At 33.0% G+C, this 22,392-nt stretch overlaps 1 protein-coding gene across 3 annotated transcripts; it reads left to right on the top strand.

The window, feature by feature from the left end:
• Positions 1-892: 892 nt before the first annotated feature.
• Positions 893-21,739, top strand: LOC120338730 (unconventional myosin-Ie-like). 3 transcript variants are annotated; one of them, XM_039406670.2, is made up of 26 exons: positions 893-1,050; positions 2,516-2,650; positions 3,427-3,516; positions 4,058-4,213; positions 5,225-5,504; positions 7,713-7,835; positions 8,213-8,326; positions 8,846-8,990; positions 9,573-9,705; positions 9,868-10,038; positions 10,291-10,424; positions 10,815-10,934; positions 11,187-11,298; positions 11,845-12,014; positions 12,436-12,580; positions 12,944-13,066; positions 13,255-13,416; positions 13,549-13,694; positions 14,593-14,742; positions 15,152-15,300; positions 15,660-15,944; positions 17,354-17,473; positions 18,019-18,220; positions 18,671-18,773; positions 19,214-19,292; positions 19,677-21,739. In XM_039406670.2, the coding sequence occupies exons 1-26, from the start codon at positions 1,048-1,050 to the stop codon at positions 19,751-19,753; spliced, it is 3,627 nt and encodes a 1,208-aa protein (XP_039262604.2). In that variant the 5' UTR covers positions 893-1,047; the 3' UTR covers positions 19,754-21,739. The 3 variants fall into 3 exon arrangements, with proteins under 3 accessions (XP_039262604.2, XP_039262596.2, XP_039262613.2); XM_039406662.2 differs by having other exon boundaries at positions 17,342-17,473; XM_039406679.2 differs by lacking the exon at positions 17,354-17,473.
• Positions 21,740-22,392: the final 653 nt, after the last annotated feature.

Genomic DNA, 22,392 nt, shown 5'->3' with positions numbered 1-22,392 from the left:
TATAGAAGATAGTCCTTCTTTCTGGTATTGGTGTATACAACATGCATCTTGCTGCTATTCAATTTCTTCTGACTTATTTCTTAGTCAGATCACGGCCGCAATGGATGTGACTCACTACTGTTCCTTTCCTGTAGTTGTGTTCGGTAATATGGCAACACCCGATTTATGTTTGTAAATTTTGATCATATATTATTCAGTAGGCCAAACATGAGTTATAAATAAGTTTTTATGATTATTTATGGCCATGTTTGTAGTTTGTTAAACCTGTATATTAGTAATATCAACAGGTTGGTGCTAAAAATTATATCTTTTTTTGTAAAGTGCTAAAATATGGTTCTGTGTAAGGGTAATACCTAAACTGTGTTATGCTTTTACAATAAGGAGGAACAAGATATTGGATTGGTATAAGTGTATATAAGTACTACTATTATGTATTGCGGGTATGGATTTTCAATATGTTCGAAAATTTTATGGATGTTATGCCTGCTGGTGAATTTCATGATTGTTAAACTTCTATATAGCACATCAGTATAGTAAATTAGTGTTTCATTTAAAATTTGGGATGTTTATAAAGTTTCAAAAATTTTATATTGAAAAAGGGATTTATTGATACCATAATGTAGTTCGTTGTCTGGTACAGGTATATTAAATGATGTGAAAAAACTGATTAAACTAAAACCAACCTGGTTAAGATATTTTAAGAACTGACTTCATATCAAAATTGAAATTGTGACAGACTTATGAATACCCTGTATATCAATGCATGTTTCTATTGTCAGTCTTATGCCTTCATTTGTGGTCATTCTGAGTCCAGATTCAAGTTATGGTTTTAAGAATGCTATAGAAAGTACAATATTCTTCGTGAAGGAAGCTTGATAGAACACCCTTTAAAATATGAATTTTGTTTTCACAGTTATTGTTAATATTCATATTTAATATACCATATCACTCATCACATGGACGTAACAACATAATAGCAAATTTACATTCCAAGGATTTTGACTTACTTTTTTACTTTAAAAAGCTTGAAGATTGAAGACAGCAAAAATGGTATGGTTACTATTTTTATGTTATTTGCAATTTTGTCTCTCATATAAACATTTATGCTTGACCATGAAAGAACAAAGATAAATTGAGATATTTATGACAGTTTGACAGATTTATTAATTGTTCATGTGTGGCCAATATTCAGGTATGTCCATAATGTTCAGGCATCTCCAATATGAGTTGAATATTCAAATAAATTTGTAATTTGATATCAATCACATAATTCTAGATTCTAGATATTATAGAATTTACATCGATTTGTGCGAATTTGAATTTATCTGTTGAACATGACCGATTTAGAAAATAATTTATTTTTAAAATTATTTTCAGAAACTATTAGGTATGACAAATTATTTAATTTAAGGCAACCTTGGCTTTCTTCTGATCAATTTTCTATTTTAAACCCAAATCAGCATAATTTTTGATCCGTTGTCATGATCATAAGAACGTGTTGTTAATTAAGATGACATCATTTTTAAGCCGCAAAATTTCTGCCATATATGGATCGAGACAAAGCCATGACTTCGTAACATGCCATGCGTTAATAACGTCCATGCATTCTGCAATGTTAAATTGGCATTTTGATTTCAAATTTACTTATTATCATGTGATGGAATCCATAAATCAAATTGTTAATAAATAATTTTTATTATATTTTTTTGCGACAAATATGGTGAACTTTTTGACTTCGTCTTGCCATATATAATCATTACTAAATTTGAAACTTATTTTATTGGTCAATTTGGGGCCAGATTGCAATTAATATTTGAATTGTTATTGTGACTATGACTTCAAATTTTACATTAAAGTTTTGCATATTAGGCCTTTTTTTTAAACTTCTTTGAAAAAATAGTACAAATGTTTCTTATTTTGTAATAAAACTTACAATATAATTTTTTAACTCAAGTCTTAACTGTTTCATTTTCCATTAAAAGTCTTTTCAACTCATTCCATTTCTGCATTATGAAATGTATCACAGGTGTTTAATCACATGAACTAAGTCCTAAGACCCCAAATGCTAAAATTCAATTGTATATTATAGACCGAAAAATGCCAGATAAGAACCTGCTATAGTTCAGTAGGCAGCATCTCATAGACCTATGGTTGGTTTAATCAAACCAAGTTTCTCAGCCTCAATTTGAGTAAATTTTTTGGGCCTGTATTATATAGTCATACTTCATAATAATTGTTTACTTCAGTTTAATTCAAGTAGGATTTGAAACTAAAAGCTTATTGTGTTTCTGTTGACTTCAAACTGATATTATTCATTCGTCATTAAACTTCCAGAAAATGATATATACAAACCTATAGGGAACTAGAATGATCTAGCAACATTATCTGGCTCCAGTCAGAATAAAACCTTACAAAAATACATTTGTTTTTATATGCAGCAAGACTTATTCAATCATTTTGAATATGCAAATTTGAACTGGAAAAACTATCCTACTATTTACTGTAACTGTTTCAGACTCATCAGAAGCATCATTGGCAGAGTCACAATGTCAAACAGAGTGGGGTTGATGACATGGTGCTACTCACAAAAATTACTGATTCTGCAATTGTAGATAATCTGAAGAAAAGATACATGGATGATCAAATATTTGTATCCTTTTTGTTAAGTTTACTATTAACAAAATGAGAGAGTAAAACGCAGTAATGTACAATCAATTCCAAACAGGATATAGAGACTGTATTAGAGAAATGATAGCCTATGATGTATCCACTGCCGTGTGTTTTCGGGCCAAAGCAATAAATCAATATTTACTTTGGTGGACTCCTTGACGTCATAGTATGGTCATTTACGGCTTCTTCTACCATCTTGTCCATGTATTTGAAATATATAACTAGTTAATTATTACCATGTCGACATAGACTGGTAACTGGCAAGAGGTGGTGGTTCACCCTATGATAAGGTCATCTTATCCTAATTATAAATTTGTGCCCGTGCTCAATGTCGCCAAGTTCTGTTATTTTTACCTCCTATCTAAAAGGATTCACTTGTCATTCACTACTAATCACACAACACAAAATATGTCATTATAGGATAGATTGATTTTTTGGCTCATTTATACACCAGACTAGATTTTTATGTATCGTCATTTGTCTTGTAGTTCTCTATCATAAATGAGAGACACGAAAGTTATCGAAAGCAAACCGCAATCTTTATTTATACTTGCAAACTTGATACTAATTTGCGTGCTTCTTTGGATTCTCTATGGCCCGTTTTCTCAATCAAATTTTACTTGCTCGAATATTTCCACAGATTTTCTGCGGATTAATTTTTATGCGTAACGATTATGATTTCGGTTCACTGATATATTTGTGCGTTTCTTGTATTGATAAGATCAATTTTTGAATTCCTTGACTGATTCGTCTCAGACATACATTGGACCAGTATTGGTGTCTGTCAATCCATTCAAACAGATGCCTTACTTTACTGACAAGGAAGTTGAACTATATCAAGGAGCTGTAAGCAAAAACTACATTTTATATTTTATTACATTTTTTGGCACACATTCACTAAACGACTTATGTACTTCTATTGCGTGGCACAACCATTTTTGCATATATTATTCCTAACCCCCACCTGGCTCTGTCATCCAAAGATTATGTCACTGCGACCTCACAATCATGTCGAAGAGCTCGCCAAAGTATAGCTACGATTGCTAGAAATGGCATCTTCGCTATTTATAACGAACTCACTAGCGCCAGCGATCTCTCTCATATCAGGATCGATACGACCAGAAAACGGGTGATCGTCTGCACGTCTTGGATGACAGTATAGTTTGGAGGGCCTTATTTTGTTACTGTGACGTCATAGTGACAAAATTTTTAAATGATGTAGTCAGGTGGGGCTTAGGAATGACATATGCAAAAATGGTTATCCCAAGCCAACTAGAAGTACTTACGTGGCCATATTTTATAATTACTATATCATTTTCTGGGCCTATGATATCTCTAAAATCTAGATAAGAGTTGAATGCTTATCATGATAATTCTTTTTTATCAGGCACTCTACGAGAATCCACCACACATCTATGCATTAGCAGATGATATGTATAGAAACATGTTGATCGATTCCGAAAATCAATGTGTTATTATTAGCGGAGAATCTGGTGCTGGGAAAACTGTCGCAGCTAAATTCATCATGTCCTATATTTCAAAGGTTTGTTTGTTATGTTTGTATTGATTGGACACTAAAAGCCAGGGCTGTCGAGTCGAAGAAAATTTATAATAAACGCAGACTCGAGTTGAAAAATAATTTAAGAGAAATTAGGTTTTTATCATATTCATTATTGTAAGTAATAATAATTTTTTGAGCACTTTTCAATAATTTAATAAATGCTTTTTTCAGTCTAATGCTAATTTCTAAACTAAAAAAACTGTTCTAAATTAGAATTAAATCAAGAATTTGACAGAATCCAATATAATTGATTTTTGATGTTGATCATGTTGATCTTTCTAGCTATTCAAAGTATTCCAAAAATCGAGAATTTAAAAATATTGAATATATTTAATTTTGTATCAATTTTCATTCATTTTGGACATTGTTTGACTCTCTGTATTAAGCAACAATATTATTTTATAAATGCCTACCTTAAATGTAACGAAATTCCCCATCCTGTTTAGGTCAATATAATGTTAATGTAGGTAACAAACTGTAACAGATAATACTACAAATGACTCAAAGATCACTACTAAGAACGTGGGATTCCAAATGTAATCCAAAGTAAGCCATGTAGAAATGGCATAGTACTCAAAAGGAAGTTGGATCTAAAAGATATTAAAATTGGCTTTCAGAATGTTTGTTTTTGAAAATTGGGGCACTGGATATTTATGAACAAACCCGATTTTGAGTTAAACTTGGACTATTAGTTGAAATACCAAAAAATTTTGACTTCCACTCAGTCTCTGAACTCCCCAGAAAATTCAATTTTGATATTATTAAACGCTTTTCCGTATGCAAGCCTTCTTTAAAGGGGCGTACACAAGGCTGAGGGTTGGAATTCCTCAATTTGAAATAGTAAAAGATATCTTTTTTCTGTATCATACAACGCAATTTTATGTAGCTTGAAACGCAACTCTGATGAGTTTGAAATTATCACCCAACTGAGGTTGCAAGATTTGAAAATTATTTTTATCAAGTTTCTGAATTTTTTGTATTTTTTTGTTCCAGGTATCAGGTGGTGGAGCCAGAGTCCAGAGAGTTAAAGATATTATTCTTCAAAGTAATCCACTGTTGGAGGCTTTTGGAAACGCTAAAACCGTTAGGAATAACAATAGCAGTCGTTTCGGAAAATATTTTGAGATTCAATTTAGTAGAGGAGGAGAACCTGATGGGGGAAACATCTCAAATTTTCTTCTGGAGAAATCTCGGGTTGTCACGCAAAACCAAAATGAAAGAAATTTTCATATTTTTTATCAGTTACTCTCTGGAGCATCAGCTGAACAGAAAGGTCAGTTCTAGGTTAAATGCAATGGTACTCCCTAAGGATGTGAACAAAGATTCCGGACATCGTAACATAGTATGTGTACCAGGTTAGGGTTAGCCATAATTTCAGGTACAAATACTACAGGAATCACTTATTCACTTGGCTAGTTCCCGAACTCGTAATACAACTAAAATAAGAAAAATTGGAATAAAATTAGGGCCTAACCTGGTACACTTACTACGTTTCGTGTCCACCATCTCGGTTCACATACTCCGCACGCACCAATATACAAACGATAATTCTTATAAAAATAATTAAATACTGGGGAATGCTCTGGCCGAGTGAGTAAAGGCTTAGATCCAACTAGGCATCGCAGTTGAATATCCCGGGTTCAAATTCCTCATCCACCACCTCAACCAGAGTGTAATAATTTGAGTAGGCTATGAGTCTATGACGAACTGGAAGATTTCGATTATTCCTACTAAACTATAACAGGTTTGTATCTAGTATCGCCTGCTTGTGCAGAGTCTTGTTCAGAGCTAGAAGTGTATAAATACATCATATAAAAAAATTACTATATTTTAAATACTTGATTTAAGGAATAAGTTTGAATAGTTTTATTTGAGAAAATTATCATTTTTAACAATTAAAGTCTCACAATATGACAAAAGCCTTCTCTTAATTTTAATAATTTTCGAAATATGGAGAATCAATTAAATTCCTGTTATTTTAATTCATATTAACTTATGTGCATTTCTAAATTCAAGGTCATTTAGGATTAAATCAATGTTTATCTGTTCTGTATTTATATTTATATTACTGTGTGAGTGTGTGTTATTCTCATCTATAAATTATTACATGTATGTAATTTTCTGATGATTTATTACTATTTTAGAAAGCTTATATCACTTCCATTACCACAATATAATTTATGCATGCCTTATTTAAGTTTACAATTAAAGTTGTAACAATATCAAGATTATCACTCAGTGAAAATTAAAGTCTTTTTGGCGCAGAAGTTTTATTGTAATGTCATATTAATGTTTGCTAATTTTATTTCAATCATACATCAAGTGCATATTTAAGTCTTTTTGGCAAATAAAATAAAATCTCTATGAAATAAGTTTCAATAAGAAAAAATTTGAATTCAGTAAAATATCAATTTTGAACTCATGCTGAGGGCCAGTACAAATAGGAAATATTGGAATTCAATGGTGCCAGTATGCTGACACATACTTTTCCCAGTATTGTTTCAATCGAAATTATATCATGTTTATTGCTATTGTATTACCTCATTTCTGTCATATTCATCAAAATTGGGTTTTGATTACGGATATGAAAATGAACTGATTTGCGCTTTTTGAAAAATGTAGATATGAAAAGAGCAGTCATTAAAATTTTCGAAACATGTGTCATAAAATCATTATAAATAGAAGTAGCCTATGCCAAGTGATAGCTAAACTTGAATGATTTACTGTTACAAATACATTTTTTAATGTTGAATGTATTTCAAATTAGGTCATATTCAATGGGAGAATTTACAAAAAATTATTGTAAATTCATAGAAATTTAATTCTGTAATGAAGAGTAGTTCTTGATTGATTTTTTCCATTTTGAAAGTTTTTTTAAATTTCATAAATTTTTTTTGTCTGATCTTCTGGTGTCAGATGCCCAAAATAACAAATTTTCAAATTAAAATATTCGGACGGATTTTTCAAACCAAGAGTTTTTATTATTGGATATAACCAATTTTGATGTATTTTAATGTTCGATTCATTTGGACATCCATTATTCTGAGACAGTTTTAAGAATTAAATTCTATTTAATAGATAAAACTTTTTTCCAAATTATGTTGTTTATCAAATAGTATAAATAATAAGGATATAAGGAATTAAAAAATATGATTAGGTACAAAGAATGAATAATAAATAGAAATACTATAATATCAGCTGTTTTGGTAATTAAATCTTTAATTGAAATAAGCATTTTTTGGCAATTTTGAATATAAATTGACGAAATTATTCTATTTATTGATTTTTCTCTTTCCCAACTTCGTCGCAGAAAAGTAGCAGTTTTTATGATATCAAAATTTTTTACTGTCTAATTTATTTGAAATCAAATTTATCAAAATAGAAATTGATCAAATAGTAAAACAAATTTCGAACACTCAAAAAATTGGAAATAATTTAGTTTTCTAGGCCTTTTTCTTCAACTATCAATTTATTCACACAGAATCTCTTGGAATTGCAACTCCTGACTATTACTATTATCTGAATCAAAGTGGATGTTATACTGTAGATGAAATGAATGATTCTAAAGATTTTCAGGAAACTATGGAAGCAATGGGTGTCATTGGTAAGTTTGATCTATGACAGTGGTTCTCAAACGGCGGGGTGCGCCCCACAATGAGGGCATAGACAATTTTTTTAGAGGGGCGTGAAGCTAATCAAAAATAAAAATATTTGTTAGATTTGATCTTGCCCTCATTATTTTGGATATTTGCGTTTCATCCACATATTTCCAACGTTTTTTGAATAAAAAAAAAATTTGGACTTACTATCTATTATTTGTAGCTTATGTGGAACTAATTCACCCCAAAGGGTGTTGAATATATGTATAAGGTATAACATACAATCTATTGGATAAGCATACATAACTATCAATATTCCCGATTGTGTAAAAAAGTCTCTTTCATCACTGACAAATTCTCATTTTTGAGCTTATTTTTGCAGGTTTAACTCCTGATGACCAGTATTCTGTGTTGCAACTTGTCGCTTCTGTTTTGCATCTCGGAAATATCAGTTTTGCTGAGAGTGGCAATTATGCAGCTGTTGAAAATGAAGATTGTGAGTCAATAGTTTTGATTGTAATAAAAGCTTTTCTGGCCGGGCAAAATTTTTGTTTAATTCAAACCCAGACTCCTGTTTGACAAAAAAGTTGACTCCCTGGTTGAAGAATACCCCAATTCCCGGCTCAGATCCCAGCTCATAAATTTTTTCACAAAACTTGGCATATGGAAGCTATTTTTAGTTGTCTGTAAAATATGCTTAGTTCGTTCAATGCAAATTGTAGGAATATTTTACTTCGATAACGGCCACTCGAAATTCTGTTTTCAGCAAATACTCCATTGAATTGAAAAAATAAGAGAGGAAAGCCGATAAGGCGTCTAAATCATATGTCGAATCACGGCCTCTCTGGGTTTGTCAAACTGAGGTGAGGTGGCGAGCGTATTCCTAACGCTAAGCATGATGTGCCACACCGCCGAGCCAGCATCCTCAAGGCTTTGGCTCCATACCCACATCTTTGATTGTAATTGTAGAAAAGCCTAACGCTCAAATTTGTGATTTTACCAATTTTTTTTCCAGTCCTGGCTTATCCTGCCTTTCTTCTTGGCATCGAACAAGCAGCTCTACGAACAAAATTAACAAGTAGAGTTATGGACAGTAAATGGGGAGGAAAATCTGAAACAATCGATGTTACATTGAACGTGGAACAAGCCAATTATACTAGGTAGGTTGTTACATTTGGTTCATCATCTGCTTGGCTTGATGAACAAAAGAGCTGCTTGTACTAATTTTTTCAATAAATTTCGAATATATACCGCGTATAAGACGAGTTTAAAATTCAGCTTATGTACTCGCATAACTCTGATTGCACTAGAAATTCGGTTATATGCACATAACTCTGATCGCACTCAAACGAAATGACATTATACTAACTTAATTCCAACAGCATCCACTCGAACCATGCTAAGCTTTCACAATAAGAGCGTACTATTTGTTGGTTCGGCGTATATGCGAGTTTTTATAAATTCACCATTTTTCAGCCGCTTTCAGGTGGTCGACTTATATGTGAGGATATAGGTAGTTATCGGACACAAAGTGCCCATTTGGATTTGCTGAGTTGTTGATTTGGGGTGACTTTTTGGTGCAGAAAGAATTGCTGCATCGAAGAATTTCCGTAACTAGTGAAATAATCTAGTAGCCAAAATGCTACGGAGTTATTGTGTTATGAAAGCTTTTGTACCATTTTTAGGATGAACGATGGCTATTGAAGCATTATTTTTATCCCAATGCTGTTTTTTGTGTTCAGAGATGCTTTGGCGAAGGCTCTTCATTCACGACTTTTCGATTTTCTCGTTAACGCTGTTAACATCGCTATTCGTAAGGATTATGTCGAATTCAATATCGGAGTTTTGGATATTTATGGATTTGAAATTTTCCAGGTAGGATTCTTAATCACAGATATTGTATAACATATTATATTATTCTTCAAAATGTTAAAGTGTAACGGCTGGTCGTATTTGGCATTAGATGCATCAATTTGTAAAAATGACCGATAATATTCGGGTAAGTTCATTACTAATTTTGCTTCTTTGACTTTTTAGAGAAATGGTTTTGAACAGTTCTGTATCAATTTCGTCAACGAAAAACTCCAACAAATTTTTATCGAGTTGACTTTGAAAGCTGAACAAGAAGAATATGTTCAAGAAGGAATTCATTGGAGACCGATCGAATATTTTAATAACAAAATTGTTTGCGACCTCGTCGAATCAAAGGTATTGTTTGATAATCAATTTCTATTATCAGAATTCCTGAAACAGAGATAAGATTGTTAGATGAAATCATTTATTTTGAACACCATCATGCAATCAGTTTTTTGAGTATAAGAAATGTTTCTCTGGCCCCCAAAAAATCTTTTCGTACTGAGCAATATGCAAAAAAATCTTCTTATACTGAGCTAAATTGCATATTTCTAAAGAATTTTTGAATGAAAGTAAATTTATATGAAATGATTTAATTTCTCTCAGAGTCCGCCGGGTGTTATGTGTGTACTTGATGACACATGTGCGACCATGCATGCCGTAAGCGAAGGTGCTGATCAAAAGTTTCTCGGAAAATTAGTCGGTGCTGTCGGAAGTCATGAACATTTTCAACAGTTCAGGTAAAATATAGATAGGAGTTAAATATAGACTCTTGGTTACTGCTTAGTTAAACAATTTTTATTCATCAGTGGCTATTGTTCCTTGTTATTAAATAAAATTGAGTGAAATATCATCTCACCCGAGAATTTGGTTCTTTTAAAAATAGTAACTACCTACTTGTCGATAGATATCAGTGGCCGCTTCGTACAAGGCACGAATAAGCATCATATTAAAAAATCTCCCATTCAGGTAAATTCACACAATACAGCTCAAATGTATTGTCCTTGGTTTTATCTATTCATAACAAAAACTTTGTTATACGTACATCAAAAGTAAAATATGTTGTACATAGTAATTTTGATATAGATTTGAGTTGTTTAATATTATTTTATTTAAAATTTTGTCTACAGTGCTGGATTTGTTATTCACCATTACGCCGGTAAAGTGAGTTACGATGTTGATGGATTCTGTGAAAAAAATCGAGACGTTTTATTCAAGGATCTCATCGAACTTATGCAACAGAGTGAATAGTAAGAAACTTGTTGTATTTTGTTTGTAATCGGGTCAAATCCGCTACTAAGACTCTATTCTTTCCTTTTCAATATGAGAGATCTCGGAATTTGATGAAATCTGTATTTTTAATGGAACCTTGCTTTCATCTGTCCATTAAAAAATCAATGTGTAAAAAATCGGAAATCTCGAAAATCAATATTTTCTGATCTCTTTAGTTTTTTGGCCATTTTTGCGAGTATTTTGATATTTTAAAATGAAATCCTTTTCAGTGATTTCATTCGCAACTTGTTTCCTGACGATACATCTGTGAGGTCACGACCTTCTACAGCGGGTTCAAAGATCAAAACTCAGTGCAACAAATTGGTTGCCACTTTAATGAAGGTGAACATTATTTTTCCTATTTATTTATATTCTATATTAATTTTCCTTTTTTCCTTTTTTTTAATATTTTGAATTGTGCTTGTTCTACTTTGATGAGTTAGCAATATGTACTAGTCAAAAGCGAATATTTCTTCTCAATTGAAAAGAATACTGGTTTGTTTTATTTTATGATTCTAGAAGATTTTTGAAAATGTTTTTCTTTGACAAAGAGTCATCAAAAATGTGCCTCATGATAAACCAATTTGTTTGAATTAATAAAATATAGAAGATGAGATTTGACCAGCACTATTATTCTTACATTTTGCTCTTAATTACATTCAAATTTTTCTTACACATTCATTAAAGTGAGTAATTTCAGTTACATAAGATGGAACGACTTACTACGTATTCTTTCCTTGCGACTTTGCACTGGTTGATCCATATTATGCTTATAATACAATGATGCTAAAGCAAGAATAAAGAATTAATAGTGACACTAGCACGATTGTATTTCTAAAGAATTTGACCTTTAATCACATAGAATAATCCTGTTTATCTTTCTCAAAGTGCGTTCCTCATTATATTCGTTGCATCAAACCTAACGAGACAAAACGAGCTCATGATTGGGAAGAGAAGAGAGTTACTCATCAAGTTGAATATCTAGGACTGAAGGAAAATGTGAGAGTCAGAAGAGCTGGATTCGCGTACAGAAGGCCTTTTATCAAATTTCTGAACAGGTTTGTTATTGAACTTGTTTTTATAGTTCGGGATGTTTTTTTTTCTTCTGGGATTCAGAATTTCATGGTTTTAATAGAAATAGTCTCATCTCGCAGAAACATAAACAGAAAAACAGTTTTCATAGCTTTCTTAACAATCTATTAAAGAAAGTTTGCGGGAGGCTGGATTATACTCCTCCTAAAAATAATGTATAAGAGCCACTGATGTACCAGAAGCTGCTATTTTTTGAAAGTCTCACAATCTTTCCTATTCCATATAGCGTATACCCAACTTATTTAAACATTGAGTTTTGGATGGAGTTAGTGATATGGGGCCCAAATACTACTCCAGACTCCTAAGGCCTGGGGTAATCAACATAATGAAAATGTGAAATAGAATATTTGTGTTTTTCAGTCTTGCAAATGTTATATCTATACTCAGGTACGCTATTCTGACGCCGGAAACTTGGCCAAGATGGAGAGGAGAGGAGAAAGGAGGAATCAAACATTTGATGAACCATGTTAATATGGATCCAGACCAATGGCAATGTGGAAAAACTAAACTGTTTGTCAAAAATCCAGAATCGGTGAGATTTTTTATCAACCGCACCTTATGAAATTGGATAGGCTATGCTAAACTAGAATGATCATGGCTCCTTCCATATCTGCTTACATAGAGACTTGTTCTTAGTGAAGAAGTGAAAATGTATAAAAAAGGAACCTTTCGAAAAAATTGCCTTCTTTTATATCAGTTTGCTCATTCAGAGCGAAATGAATGAAAATTTAAAGACAATTGTTGGAAACAATATGGTGTGGACTGCCAATTATAGAATTGTTGGATATCAGAGACTGCTAGTTCAAATTTTGTGTTCGAAGCATAAATTTTTGTTCCACAAAAAAGCGTCATATAGAATAGAAAATCAATCTTAAGGTATAACTCTCTATTTCAGCTCTTTCTGCTTGAAGAAATGCGAGATCGTAAATTTGATGGTTTTGCTCGAGTCATTCAGAAAGCATTCAGACAATTTAACGCAAGAAGAAAATACCAAGAAATCAAAGAAGAAGCTTGCCAAGTAAGTATTGAATTGAAATTGTGTTTGTTTTTGAAAGGGAGGTCACACACTCGCGCACTCACTCTAAACTAAATAAGACTGTTGGTCATCTCTGAGTAATTTGAGATTGAGGTATTACTTTTGTGTTGTAATTGGTCTACTCAGGATGTGTATCATTTTCTGTTTCTGTAACAATGTACTATCTCTAGGTTGTTTGGAACAAAAAAGAACGCAAGCGAGGCAGCTTAAACAGAAACTTCATCGGCGATTATATTGGACTGGAAAATAAGCCAGAAGTTCGACAATTTGCTGGCAAGAGAGAACGAATTGAATTTTCGGATACTGTTAATAAATATGACAGAAGATTCAAGGTGAGTGGACCTTGAAGTTTTTTTATGATACTTTATATCATGTAGTTGTTCGCTTATCAGGAATTGATATAATATTGCTTTCCGTAATTTGCTTGTTTCATGTTTCCAATTTTTGTGTAATTTGTCTTGCAGAGCGTAAAACGAGACTTGATGTTGTCTGCTAAGTTCTTGTATCTCATTGGACGAGAAGTTGTCAAGAAAGGCCCGGAAAAAGGACAAATAAAAGAAGTTTTGAAACGACAAATACCTATCGAAACTATTCAAGCAATTGGTTTGAGGTATTTAGGTTTCGTAATATTGAAAATATATCACAAATTAATTGCAAAAGTTGTTTTTATAAAAATTGTTAAGTGTCACTGCTTAAAATATAAATGAGGAGCAATTTCAAAATATGAGAGACTACTCATTTTATAAGCTAAATAGTACCATCTGGAAAGTAAAATTGCTGTTGATGCACCCTCTATAAAATTGCTTACACATAAAACCACATTTGTGCGATACATTAGGTGCGATGGACTAGCGTTTGAAGCGTTAGTTGAAGCGTCCCAAACTTTTTAATATGGTTACCCCTAAATCAAATTAACAAAAGCCTAATTACCCCTTTCATAAAATACACTAGTCTAGTCTATCGTTATCACTTTTTCTTTGAAGGAAAGTGGCAATAATATTAACACCTATTGCATCCTCCAATCCGATTTTGAGATGGTAAACTTGCGGTATATCTCAGCATTTTAGCCTACAATCTGTACGGCGAAGTAATGCTATTATGTCCCTACGAAGTGCGTGACTAGATGACTAGGCTAACTGACTAGATACGAGCATTGAATGTCTCGCTTTCCCGCTGAGTAGTCAAATGTACGGAGATTACGAAACAAATTGTTGAAACAGTGAACGCCTGGATTACCACCTAAAAATTTCAAAATTACCCATTTGGTGGGTAATTATCCCCAATGTGGAAACCACTGCGTTAAACTGTGTGTTTGCATTGCACATCTCTAGTATTAATAACCTTCCCAAGGACAATTCAAGTCCTACCAAACTATAGTACCTCCTTCTACCAGTGGTTGCTTTCACAGAGTCTTGTTCTGAGTGAAAGGCATATTAATATGTTGTATGAAAAATAGTGAATTATTCGATTTTGGCTTCCTTGCTTAACATCCTGTTATATTTTGACAGTACCATGCAAGATGATTTCTTCGTACTTCAAGTGGCAAACGAATACGACTCACTCCTCGAATCTGTCTTCAAAACTGAATTTCTACATGTTTTATCCAAGAGTTACAAAGCCAAGACTCACAGTGATTTGAGACTTATTTTTGCAAATACGTGAGTTGATAAATATTTTTTGTAATGTACTGGTATTAAAATAAATTTAATTGTAATTACAAATATCAAATTTTTCATGGATTCGACTATGATTTTGAAGGTCAATATTGAGTTTTTTCTTGTGGTTTCAGTGTCTTCAAAATCTCGAAAGTAAAAATTTTTCAACTTTTTCAATTTTTAACCTGTAAATTAGATATCATTTTACTTTTCAAGTCAACAAACATTTAGTCTATTGTAATTTTTTAACAAAAAAAAAAAAAAAACTTAAATTAGTTCATCTCGTAATCAAAAATTATTGTCCATTTGAATTGGGGGTCACATTTAGATTTTTGATCGTCCTCGAGTCTTACAGAACCCAACAACCCAACCTGGGGCAATTTGTCCACATTTAATATTTTCTTCTTTTCAGTCTGGAGTTTAAGGTCAAGAAAGGAGGCTGGGGTGGCGGTGGTGCGAGAAATGTGAATTTCTCTCGTGGATCATCAGACGTGCCTGTCCTGAAAGCTTCCGGAAAAGTTATGTCGGTGTCTATCGGACAAGGACTTCCAAAGGATTCAAGTGAGTCTGGCTATTTTTTTTTTCACCATACACCAGGCTTCAAAATTGGCACTTGTTCGCGAGCCGCACACTTTTTCCTAGTGGGCCTCATTAGGCCGGAGGTTAGGCCCTGAGTTAGATTGTTCGTCATCTAGTGTGGAACCAATGAGGAACGACCCATCTCTGCAAGTGATCTTGCTGCAACCACCAGTATCCTGAGTATATGGTGTGATGAAGCCTCTTTATCTTTTTGCTTCCAGGGTTTAGCTGATATTCAGCCTCAATAAGGATCAAACTCACTTTGCTCAAAGCTTGTTTACATATGTTATATTATACTTGTAAAAATAAATGGTCGATAAAAATTTTCTTCTACGTTACAGAACCTGAGGTGAGGAACATCATGAGAGGAAAACGTAATAACGCCCCCCGTGGGGGAGGACGTGGGGGTTATGGAAGACAGCCCCAACCTCAACATCAACAACGGCATCAGCCCCAGCATCATCCTCAACAACAACAACAACAACAAGCCTCCAGAAGGCAGGCCCCAGGGAGACCTGAACCAGGTGGTGGGTATCCTCGACCCGGTGGACATGCACCCCCACCTCCTCATGCTGCTACCCCACCCCCTCCATCGATTCAATCATCATATGCACCACAAGGACGAGGTAGGTTACTAGAGCTGTTGAAAGAAAACAGCTTTTTTGTATCAAATATGCACGACCATGTATGTTTGAATGATTGTTGATGCAGGATAAAGCATGTATGCCCCATTATTTTCAGAAATCATACCATGGATAATATAAATACAAATAAATGCGAAAGCCGAAAATTTTAGTGCATTTTTAAAATTTGCTCTGTTTTGTAAAATGTTATTTTGATTTTCGTTATGAATTTAAGACATCTTCTATGTTCTATATATGTTATGCTTGGTATGCTTTGGTTTTTTATTATTTTTTATGTTATTTTTTCCTTTCTTGGGATACGTCTGTTTTGAAGTAATCTTGAAAACTGAAGAAAGGTGTAATACACATACGCTCATATTCTTTCACATGTATGATTTCTTCAAAAAACTACAAATACAAGTAGAATCTTTCTTCTGTTCTACTTTTGAGTAATATACTCATATGTGCACAGAGTTAGTATTGCACATACACATATACTCATATTCTTTCACATGTGTGATTTCTTCAAAAAACTACGAATACAAGTAGAATCTTTCTTCTGTTCTACTTTTGAGTAATATACTCATATGTGCACCAGGTTAGTAATGCATATACTCATAGTCTTTCACATGTGTGATTCCTTTACAAACTACAAATAGAATCATTCTTCCAATTTCTGATTTGGATAGATCTATTTCCAATTTTCTGTATGAGTGTTGTTTCAATAAAATGCACATGTGGTCGCACACTCTTACATGTGAAATTTTACGAACTATATTTTTTTTCATTTAATTCAATTTATATTAATGAACACTTAACTCTCTTCAATAGTCCCCATGATCATTTTGGATGAGATTAATTAATTTTGCACACATGTGTACATTTGCATGTACCTACATCCAATATTCTATATTCCCATCTTTATTCGACTATTGTATTACAACCTGATTATGGAATTCCATATACCAGTAATACACATTATTTCAGTCACACACACATGGATATTCACACACCCATTCACTTTAAGGGGGATCTTTGTTCTAAGTCTTCGTTTTTTAGTACTTTTCTTTTGGACACAGCCTGAAACACGGAATGGGTCATATTACTCATTTAGTTCAGTAATTTTCCTATTCACACTCACTAATGTATTCGGTAGAAACAAAGTTCAGTGTAAATTTAACATGTCAAAAGCTGATTCATTGGTGTTCAGCTTTGTTAAATGTAAATATAGCATTCTTACTTAACTCTAATATTCTTGTAACCTTGACGCATGTTTATTTTTAGTTCACATTACTTGCACACTGCACATGTTTTTGATTTATAATCAAAAAACGAAAAAGAATCAGTTTGTATTGCATGCTTTTTGTTTTTGACAAATTTTTTCGATTTTTATCGTTTAGTGTTTTCAATAGTATCCCAACCTCCGCAGCAACAAAGGGGTCCACCAAGGAGTCAATACAATGGTGGGGACAGAGGAAGAGCAGGTTTGGGGCAGGCCCCGCCGCCCCCGCATGGATATGCGCCTAACGGAAGTAAAAATTACGATTTTTAAATAGTGAATTATTTTCTATTTTCATTTTACAATTGATTCGGGTGTATTAGGTATTGAATTATTTTTTGTGTGAATTTGGTGCAAAAATTTATTTTGCTGCTATGTTTTGAACTTTCTCTGTGATTGCTTATGATGCAAATTTTAATTGTAAGTATGTATATCTTTTTTCGTACAAATCTGAATCCTAAAATTTGAAGTATGGTATTATTAATTTTGATTAGTACTCAAAAATTTCACACTTTATAAAGACCTCCTATTATATTTCATATTTTTATTTAAAATCTCTACTTGACCCATTTGACTGCCATGAGTCATAAATCTATATTCTATTTCTAATTTTACACTCCCGTTTTGTATCAAATTTACATTTATTCTTACTATGTTTTTTGTATTACTAAACAGTAGTACGTCTTTACAGGCCATACTTATTGATCAATCGAAATGTTCTTATCTTCAAAGACCACACTGTTCAAAGTTCCATAATGTTTCTCTCTCATCTAATTATTTATATTCTTAATTTTTTAGGAGCACCGCACGGGCCCGCTCATGGGGGTGGACCACCACCTGCTCAAAATCAAGGCAGATTCAGGCTGCCCAGCAATACTCACCAACATGCTCAACCAAAGCTACCACAAATGGGACAGCAACGTAGAGCAAGAGCTCCTAGCAATTCTTCTGGTCCTCAAGATTCTGATTTCATGAGAACACCGGATGCTGGAGTAGCAGGGTATGTGGCTAAGTTTAATTTGTGTTAATTTTAACATCCTACCCTTTCGTCAGGCTTTATTTGGCAATTGAATCTTTGTGAATGTGACTTGCGGTATTGAACATTCAAATGTGGATATTCATTCATGTGCACTGAAACAAGCCTCAGTATAGCTTTGATTAAACGTGCATATATTGTCGCAATTTTTCAATATGGTGTGGGCCGCCGTGTGGCCTGTGTTACTCTAACAAGTGAATGCCCCATGAGTCCAAGAACAAACCTACGAATTAATCCATTATAAAAAGCTTTTTCTGCAAAAATTGCATTGTAAAGCATGAGCTTTATTATGAATTCAAACACTGAAATGCAAACCAATGTTGACTTGTCACACTGTTGCAGTATTCAAAAGCATGAAATTTCATTGTGACCAGACTAGTTGAAGATTGACCAATCTATATTTTTTGTTTTTAGTATTCAAAGAAGAAAATCACAACAAAGGAGTCAACGTCCAGTACCAGGAGGCAATCGTCCTAAACCAAAACCAAATCCAAAACCTTCATTACCCAAATGCAAGGTGAAATTCTCTTCCACTAATTTTTGATATCAACTAGCTTTAATATTTTGATTTTTCAATATAAATCAATCCTTTAGTTTTCTGAGTGCTTTTAGCCAAAGAGGCAAAACTTAAAAAAGCTGATTTGAGAAAATGTGTAAAACAAATATTTTTGATTTTTGAACCTCTGTTACATTTTTAAAAAATACTTTTGAGTATTGCTTCTACCAATGATATTTAAAATATTGAATTTGCTATAATATTGCTATATGAATCTTGTTGTAGTCCCTTATATCTTGATGATTAGATCATATAGCCATATACCAAACACTATTTACTAAGCAATCAGCAACTAAGAATCATTGCATTCGCAAAAGTTTTGGTGTCTCATCATCACAAGAATTTTTATTGCTCATACTGTTTCATACACTGATTCATTCATTTTCTTTGTTATACTTCAGGCAATGTATGACTATGCTGCACAGGATACCGATGAAATCAGTTTCTCTGCCGATGATATATTAGAAGTTGTTAAAGAAGGTAAGTACAGAGTTGGAAAGAGAAAAGTTCATCTCATTTGTCAAACCAAGAATACACAATTTATGCATATATTTACAAATATTAAATAAAATTATGCTTTCAGTATATGACTGAGTGGAACAAACGATTGTTTGTGGTCGTCAGAGTTTGTTACCACTCAACCCTCAATGTTAGAGCTTAAGTCATTGACTAGTCTCGAGTAGAACTCAAGTCACCTCTTATCGAAAACTCGAGTATAAGGAATGACCTAGACTAACTAACCGCTGGTGAGACTTTCGGTAACTCAGGTATTGACTTGCCCCAAACTCGAATGACCTATGACACACACGACTTGATATTCGACTTGGGTGAACTTATTATAATTTCAATTTTATAATAACACAGATCCCTCTGGATGGTGGACTGGAAGATTCAGAGGAAAAGAAGGATTGTTCCCTGGAAACTATGTGGAAAAGATTTGAAACAGTCACAAAAAGTTGTCTGAAATTTTTTTGGCATGCTTTGACATCATTTGTTCCCTTTTAACTACTGCAAAACATGATCAATTTGCTGTTTATTTTTAACAGTGCGTGTCACTTAAAGTTGTCCTTTGTGGATATTGACAATTGACCCAATCGAGCATTCGTTTTTTAAAGCACTTGCTTATATTAGAAGACCATTCAAATTTTCTACATGATCAAGCTAGGTAAAATATAATTGCAATCGATCAAAGTTGTATTTACCAGTATTTATATTTTTCTAATTGGTCTCCGATCTTATCAGTACAAATGGATATAGTTTTTATTATGCAGATAACAGTACTTTCGTGAACACTATTCACTTATTAAACTTTTGTCTGTCTTATATAGCTGTAAGCTCTTTAATTATAGAAAAAACTTTGGGCGCTCTAGAAGTATATGTACCAATATGGAAGTAACTAATTTTATTCGCCTATTTTACATCAAGTTGTGATACTGAATGCCTATGGCAAGGAGGAATTTTACTTGGATAACACAGACAGTCCCTGAACTCGTAATAAAACTAAAATAATAAAAATTTGAATAAAATTATGGCCTAACCCTAACCTGGTACACACCTTAGAGCGGTTTGGACATTCATTATGAATTTACTCTTTGACATAAATAGTTATAACTGATATTGTGGTTGGTAACATCTTCCATATTATTATTATCATTGCGGTATTGTTCATGCCTAAATATATTTTATGACAGTTTGTTCCTATTCCATTTTCTTGTGTACACTTATCAAATTAGTGGCAATTAATTGAAATTCTCAAGAACATTTTATCTATGAGTTATTGAATGAAATATGAGTTATTCGTATTTGAAATATTACTGTATGCGTAAATGTAATAAACACTCCATGACTAGCTGAAAAGCAGTTCATGGTGCAGTTTATTTAGGGTATTCGATAATTAGCTAAACATTCACTTCCAATATTGTCAATTATTAAGTGTCATATATTACGGTCTTTACCATGAGTTTTTTCGTATCCACAAACTTTTTGCAATTATAGAACTTTTTTCACACTGCCTTAATTTAAAAATCAACTCATTTGTGACTATGACCAACTTATGTTATCATACTGTATCTTACATACCCACCTGTACTAATGTAGACCAATTTATTCAGCCTCCATAGTTTATGAACTTGTACTCTACTTTGTTTTTTTCTGGTCAATACAGTCTTAGCATGTTTTTGTTAAGTTACTGAAATGTTGAACAATTTGGATTCGTTTCGCTTCCGAACTGTAAACTTGATGATTTTTATGTTGTAATAATTGATTAGTATCATTCTGCAAAGTGTTTTATCAATTTCCGCCGATATGAACTTTGACACCGGTAGTCTAAATATTGCTGATGAAAATAATTTGTATTCTTTTCATATTTTCCCATCTTTGTTTCTCGCAATCTTTAAGAACGATCAAAAATGGCGGTAAATTCTTTCTGACTTTCAACCCATAAAGCACATTTTTTACTTTTCATTTATTTGTACTAAATTGTACATTCTAGGTAATTATTCCAAAATATGCAAAAACATAAATTTTTGCTAAAGAAAATCATGTTTTTTATTATGATTCAATATTGAAGTAATATTCTGGAATCATGTTCTAATCAAAAAGCACTTAAGCTTATGTACATAGTGACGTCATGATTATGACGTTATATTACAGTGCCACGTATTATAATAGAAGTGCACTTTGCCCTTTTTGCACTAATATTAACCTTGATTGTTACCATTTTGTAAATAATTGTCAAGTGTGGGCCATAAATGGAAGGCGCCTGAACGCTGCTTTTCCATGTATTGTCCAGGTTTGACTCTATGGTGACTAACACATATATATATTGTTAGTCGTCGCTGTAACGCTGTACTGATCGATGATTATGTATTAATATATAACTGATGATCGTTTTATTATGTATATTCCAATAGAGATAATGACTTTTATTTCGGTTTGTTTGTGAGGAACGTCTGGAGGCGACGTTCGGGTGTGCGGTAGAGATGTACCGATGTATCGGTATCGGGTATCGGCAATATCGGCCATTTTTTCGGTATCGGCCATGTATCGGTATCGGTTAGATTAAGGCCGATATTTCCGATATATTTACCATTTTGATATGGTCCAGAATATTTTGAAAGATAAGTTGGAATAGTACTTTTTAATTTATTTTTTGTTTGAAGAGATCGTGAGCTATGATCTATACATGTCCCACCCCCGCGATAGAATAGGATTCACGTGTTTTTAGCTATTTATCAGCCAAACCGCTCAACTAATTTGGCTATTTTCGCTGTTAAATATTTATACGACGACATTTTTAATATTACATAGTAATTATGAAGAAATATATCAACACAGCACAAAACAAAAAGCAACTAGGCACCCAGTTTTAAATCATACAGTGGAATTGGGGTCCCTATTAACGCCACATAGACTTTTGGCACGGGTATAATTTCTAACTTTTGTCATCAAGTACGAGTGTCATTTAGTCCGTCGACATCGATAAACTTAATTCCGACACAATTATCCCTCTACGCAGGTAATAATTTTAATTTTGTTTAACTACACAATTACTTTATAGATATATTAGCATGGCCGCCTA

This window comes from Styela clava, chromosome 1 (genome assembly GCF_964204865.1).
Source record: "Styela clava chromosome 1, kaStyClav1.hap1.2, whole genome shotgun sequence".
Taxonomy (NCBI): domain Eukaryota; kingdom Metazoa; phylum Chordata; class Ascidiacea; order Stolidobranchia; family Styelidae; genus Styela; species Styela clava.
The sequence above is the reverse complement of the archived record's forward strand: the minus strand, read 5'-3'. Positions and strand labels throughout refer to the sequence as shown.